This window comes from Leucopleurus acutus (assembly GCF_964270905.1).
Source record: "Leucopleurus acutus genome assembly, chromosome: 20".
In the NCBI taxonomy this organism is placed as follows: domain Eukaryota; kingdom Metazoa; phylum Chordata; class Mammalia; order Artiodactyla; family Delphinidae; genus Leucopleurus; species Leucopleurus acutus.
The window spans coordinates 53,358,958-53,365,443 of record NC_139162.1 but is presented as its reverse complement, the minus strand read 5'-3'; the positions used below and the strand labels follow the sequence as shown (position 1 = coordinate 53,365,443).

At 55.1% G+C, this 6,486-nt stretch overlaps 1 protein-coding gene across 1 annotated transcript; it reads left to right on the top strand.

Annotated features, from left to right (window-relative positions):
* Positions 1 to 916: 916 nt before the first annotated feature.
* Positions 917 to 5,577, top strand: KLK14 (kallikrein related peptidase 14; the record flags this gene model as incomplete). The annotated part of the gene is made up of 6 exons (XM_082863507.1): positions 917 to 1,017; positions 1,152 to 1,213; positions 2,073 to 2,238; positions 3,761 to 4,014; positions 4,687 to 4,823; positions 5,422 to 5,577. Exons 2-6 carry the CDS (start codon positions 1,174 to 1,176, stop codon positions 5,575 to 5,577), a joined length of 753 nt encoding a protein of 250 aa, XP_082719633.1. The 5' UTR covers positions 917 to 1,017; positions 1,152 to 1,173.
* Positions 5,578 to 6,486: the final 909 nt, after the last annotated feature.

The following is a 6,486-nucleotide window of genomic DNA, read 5'->3' as shown; positions in this document are numbered from 1 at the left end:
AGAGCCTGGGAGACAGGACCACCTGGCACCAGTTGCCTCCAGCACCTCCAGTCTCCTGCCGGCTCCCCACCCCCACCCCCTTCTCTCTTCCTCTGCGGCTGTGTGTCCTCTGCGTCCCGCTCTCCCTCCATCTCCCCACTGTCCCCTGCCTGGGCCTGCATCTCCGCCTCACTGTTCCCTGTATCACCACTTCCTTATCTGTCATCTCTTGGCCTCCTTTCATCATCACTGCTATTATTCTGTATGAGTGTGTTTGGAGTTGGGGTACCTCTGCCTCTTTTCTCTCTCTTCATTTTTTTCTCTTTCTCTGTGCCTGTTTCTATTCTGCCTCCCCCTTCTTCCCTCTGTTTTTCTGTTTCTGTCTCTCACTTTTCCACACTCACCTCTCCATGAGTGTCTGTCCCTGTGCCCTGTCCCCATCTGTTTTGTCTCTTTCTATCTGCCTCCCTTCCGCATCTATATTCATCTGCTCTTTGTCCGTCTCCCTAAATTCTCTCTACCTCTGACTCTTCTCTCTCTGGCCTGTATTTCTCTTACTCTTTCTCTGCCTCTCCACCTTCATATGCTACTTCTCTCACATTTCCTAGATTCTCTCTCCTCCCATGGCAGCCCCTCTCTCTGTCTCTGTCCCTCCCTCTCTCAGACTCTCTCCCACCCCCACCCCGTCCACCCTGCCCTGGGGTCCCCCTCCCGGGATTCCTTCCAGATTACAACACCTTCACCTACCAGGCAGGCAGGTTCTCATTAACAATTGGGACTACTTCTCTGGTGAGAGAGGAGAGAGAAGAGATGGGACAGGCTATCCTGGAATGGGAAGTAGGCAATAAAAAAAAAAAAAGTCAGAAGGGCGGAGGACAAGCGTCAGCTACTCAGACCAGAGATAAAAGGCCTCCATGAGTGACAAGGAAGCAAGACATCTTCCCCACTCCTCCAGACAGGAGACATCAGGGCAGGACCTGAACCCATCTCAGCATCCTCTCTCCAGCCACCAGGGAGCCCCCAGCCCCTGCCCTCCTGGTTTCTGGCCTCCATTCTGTCCCTCATCCATGTCTCTAAGGTCTTAGTCTCTGTCTAAGACGCTCTGCCTCTGACCTATAACTTCTGGGTCTCTCGCAGCCTCCTTAACCCTCATTTCTCTCTACATCTGCCAGAATCCGACCCCCAGCCCTCAGAATGTTCCTCCTGCTGACAGCACTTCAGATCTTGGCTGTAGGTAAGACAGCAGTGGGGCCTGGACTCTGAGAAGAGATGGGGAAGGGTCCTGGGGACCCGATGTGCTCGCAGATGACCTGATGAGAAGGGGCAGGGAGTCGTTTGGGGATCATGGCTGAGGAGCACGCTGGAGGGGGCGCCTAAGTTCTAAGTTGTGGAGGTATTAGGAGGTTGCAGGGTCCAGGGGGTTGTAGGAGACGGGGAGAAATAAAAGAGGAATTGAGAAAAACTATCAGGTCTTGACTGGGTCTTATTAGAAAGGACAGCAGGACACTTCTTGATTGTGTTAGGGAAGAACTGAGACGGGAAAGACAACGTGTTGCCAGGAATGATGGTGGGAAGGATGATGGGACGGTGAGCTCTCGGCAGGGAGGGTGGGTGTGGGGAGAGATAGTGGATCCTGGGGGGTCACATTGAGGGAGAAGTTTGGGGAAGGAACAGGGAGCTCCCTGAAGGTGCTGGAGGATTCCTGGGTGGAATTGTGCTGTATTGTGAAAAGTGATGACAGAAAGTATTCATGAAGAAGCAGAGTCAATCATAGTAGCTGTATCAGGACCCTGGAGGAGGTGGCCCTGGGATCCAATAGTAGATACTATGGAGGTGCCTGGGGGTGTCAGAAATAATAGATACTATGGAGGTGCTTGGGGGGTGTCAGAAAACTCCCTGGTTATGTTGGGACAATAATGGGGGCAGTGTCGGGCATATCTCCTATAGGGTGGGGTAGATAAAGGCGGGTGGTTTAAGGATTAGGCAGAAAAGGGGGGATTTGTGGATTCCAGATGTCCTAGAGAGTTGGGAGTAGATGGAGAGCATCTGTTCATCTGCGTTCCCCACTCCACCCCACCCTTGCCTTCTCCTAGCCATGGCACAGAACCAAGGGGACAAGATAATTGGTGGTTCCAGATGCATCCGGAACTCCCAACCATGGCAGGCGGTCCTGCTGGCAGGTCCCCACCGTAGTTTTCTCTGTGGAGGGTCCCTGCTGTCTGATGAATGGGTCATCACTGCTGCTCACTGCGCCCGTCCGTGAGTGAACCCCTCTTTGTTCTTCTGTCAAGTGCATTCCAGAGTCTAGCCCTGTGTGGAACCCAGTGTAGTAGCTGGACCCTGGTTTGGGGTCTAGATAAGAGCTTAGAACAGCAGACCTGGCTCAGAACGTGGAATCAGGCATAAATCTTGAACACAGTTTAGATTCTGAAAGCAGATCAACCGTTTAGAACCCACACACAAGCTTAGAGTCCCACACGGAATCTAGAATCTAACACATAACCTGAGATCCATCCAGGGGCCCAACTCTACATAGAGACTAAGATTAGGAGTCTGTTCCAGAGTCGTGGTTGAATTCTGCACACAGTCGACCTTCAGAAGCTCAGGACCCCCCTCAGAACCCTGCCTGGAATCTAGAGTCAGGTTCAGAACCCACAGTCCAGCCCTAAATCCAGAAACCTGCTTATAGCTCAGAGCATAAGACAAAGACAGAACCTGAAGCTTGTTCTAGATCCAACATTTAATCCAGAGCCTAGTCTACAGCTCCTCTCTGAGCAGCCTGGAACCCAGACCTCAACCCACCATCTACATCCCAGAATGGAGGCCATAATCCAAAGCTTCGTATTGAACCCAGAGCCCTTCTCAGATTCTAGACTGAAACCTGGACCTCAGACCCCAGACTAGAAGTCAAAGTCCAGATGAAAGCTCACCCAGTGCCCATGAACCAGATGTAATGTCATAAACGAAAGTTCAGTGTAGAACCTAAGGCCCAGACTCTAGAATGGGAACCAACATCTAGAACCTGGGACCTGGAGCTCCGTCTAGAGCCCAGAGCCTGGCCTGAGGTCAAGGGCTCAGACCAGAGTCTAGAACCAAGTGCCCAGACTATCACCTGTAATTTGATCTAAGACAGAACCCAACCTAGAATCAAGAATGCAGACCAGCGTTTAGAGCCCCGAGCCCAGCTGGAGCACAGAGCTCAAACCGTTGTCTACAACCCAGGTCATCAACTAGAGCTTCATCAAGAACCCAGAACTCAACCTGGAAACTGGAGCTCACACCAGTATCCAGAAAGTGTGCTATCATCCAGGTTCAATCTAGAACCCAGCTCCCGGCTTAGAGTCCAAAGTTCCAGATGATCCAAAGGCCAGGCTAGAACTGGAATGGAGCCTCCCTGAAGCAATGGAGTGACTGGAACGGATACTCCAGAATATCAATTCTGAGCTAGAGCCACAGCCCACAGTCTCACTTAGAACTCAGAGTATTGATCCAGGTGCAGACCCTAGGACAGAACCAAGACCGCTCAACCGTCACCTGATACCCAAGGCGGAAGGCAAAGTGCAGCCCACAAGGGGAAGGGGAGAATGGTAGGATCGGGTCCAGAGAGAAAGCCGAGGCTGGGGGAAAGCGTACAGGATGCCAGGAGATGCTCAGCCTGCAGTTAGAGGGAGGGTTAGACTGGAGGAAAACTCATCACCAGGGAAGGGAGCATCGCTGGAGGGTGGGGAGAGGCCTCCAGGTCAGATCCTGAGCAGCGCTACTCTTGGGGGTCATGGGCCAGGAACCTGCGAGTTGCCCTGGGAAAGCACAACCTGAGGATTTGGGAGGTAACACAGCAGGTGCTGCGTGTGGTCCGCCAGGTGCCACACCCCCAGTACAACCCCTGGACCATCGAAAACGACCTGATGCTGCTGCAGCTGGAGCAGCCCGCTCGGCTGCGGAAGGCGGTGAGGCCCATCGCCGTGGCCAGCTCCTGTGCCAGCGCAGGGACTCCCTGCCTTGTGTCGGGCTGGGGCACAACATCCAGTCCCAACGGTGAGAGTCCTGCGTCAGGAGAGAGGGGCGGGAGTCTGCGTCCTGGGTCTGAGGGGGGAGGGGCCGGGGCCTGGATCCTGGGTCTGAGTGGGGAGGGGCTGGGGGTCTGGACTCCTGGGTCTGAGGGAGGATGGGCCTGGGGACCTGGAACCCTGGGTCTGAGGGGGGAGGGGCTAGGGGTCTGGATCCTGGGTCTGAGGGGGGAGGGGCTAGGGGTCTGGATCCTGGGTCTGAGGGGGGAGGGGCCGGGCACCTGGATCCTGGGTCTAAGGGAGGAGGGGCCGGGGGCCTGGATCCTGGGTCTGAGGGAGGAGGGGCTGGGGGCCTGGATCCTGGGTCTGAGGGAGGATGGGCCTGGGGACCTGGAACCCTGGGTCTGAGGGGGGAGGGGCCGGGGGCCTGGATCCTGGGGCTGAGGAGGAGGGGCCGGGGGCCTGGATCCTGGGTCTTAGGAAGGAGGGGCCGGGGGCCTGGATCCTGGGGCTGAGGGGGGAGGGGCCGAGCACCTGGATCCTGGGGCTGATGGGGGAGGGGCCGGGGGCCTGGATCCTGGGGCTGAGGGGGGAGGGGCGGGGCACCTGGATCCTGGGGCTGAGGAGGAGGGGCTCAGGCCCTGACTCCTGGGGCTTGGTGGAGGGTCGACTCCATCGTAACCCCTCAGTGCCCCTGCAGCCAGGTTCCCCAAGTTTCTGCAATGCGTGAACATCAACATCTCCTCGGATCGGGATTGTCAGTGGGCCTATCCTGGAGCCATCACCGCTGGCATGGTCTGCGCAGGGGTCCCCCAAGGTGGGAAGAACTCTTGTCAGGTGAGGCCCAGGGAGAGCATGGGCAGGGGGATTGCTTGGAGCAGGGACTTAGGTACAAAAGGACCGCAGGAACATGACGATCAGGGGAGCCGCCCCCCCAACGCCACACACACAGAGAACGAGAGAGGTTGTAATAGCCGGGCTGCCTCCACGCTGTTTGCCCTTGGGTACCGGACCTCAGTTTCCTCATCTGTCCCCTGGGGGTAGCAGGTCTTAGTCGGTGGAATGAGACGAGCTAGTCCATGGAGAGAGCACAGAGCTCTGATCACCACTGTCATTGCCATCATCACATACAGGTACCTGGAAAGCCGGGCTCAGGTTCTCTAGAGATCTTAATCCATCCCTGAGCAATGGCTCCAGAGGCAGGGGATGTGGAAACACACATAGTTTTCTAGAGACAGAGCTAAGATGAAGAGGGGCCCAAGGGACAGAGACAGAGTGGGAACCAGTGACCCCAACACCCAGGGGCTGAGGTCTCCAGAGCCCCTGCCCAGGGGTCTCAGCCCACCCCCATCCCATCTTTGCCTCTCGGGTTCTCCATGCCCACGGCTCTGGTCATCCGTCTGTGGATGTCTCTATCTCTGTCTCTCCCCCTCAGGGTGACTCCGGGGGACCCCTGGTGTGCAGAGGAGAGCTCCAGGGCCTCGTGTCCTGGGGAATGGAGAACTGTGCCCAGCCTGATTACCCCAGCGTCTATACCAACCTGTGCAAGTACCAAACCTGGATCCAGGAGACCATACAGAGCAGATCTTAGCTGGTGTTACAGAATATCACCTGCCCACATGCCCCCCAAGACCCTGCTCTTCTTTCCCAGAGCAGTTCCTTCAGGGGTTCTCTCTGCACCCCACCACATCCCCGTCATTATTCAAGGTGCCCCTGAGACACACAGAGCAGGAGTGTGAAGGCAAAGGCACTGCACTGGCACCATATTCCGAAGAAGACAATTTTCAAAACTCTTGGTGTCTGTAAAAACCAGGGAAATACTACTAATAAAACTTTAACAATCCTAAATTCCATTCTCCATTCATTTAATTCACCCAACAGATATGCACACACAGGTCCAATCGTGCCCAGCCGGAAGCCATGTTCCAAAGCGCATGGTGTCCCCTGGGGGTCTGCCCCCTCACCATCCGCTGTACTTGGTGCGGTAGAAGGAAGCGCCCCAGCCTTGCGCTGCGACCCTGAGCAGGGACCGCTGAGGTCCCGGACTGGGAGGGCAAAGACCTAGCTTGTTTCCTGGAAAACACTATGGAAGTGAAGAGATCCTTGTTTCCCTAATCAGATCTCAGGTGAGGAGAGTTGAGTTAATCACACTCAGGTCCTGAGAGCTCTGCTCTCGTTTTATTTATTTCCATTTGTCATCCCTGGCTCTGGTTCCCCTCCCTCCCCAAAGGCATCAACACAGATGGCCTTGAATACCGGGCATCCTTGGAACACATGCATTGTCACATTGTGTTGCTTCTAATTTACACAAAATCATTGTGTTATGAATCTCATTCTCTTTCTTATTTTCATTCAAGAACGATTATTTATCGGACACCTACTGTGTGCAAGGCATCGGTCTATTTACTGGGCATCTACTATGCACCAGGCATTGGTCTATTTACTGGGTATCTCCTATGCGCCAGGCATGGTTCTAGGTACTGGAAGTAGGGCTGCGAAC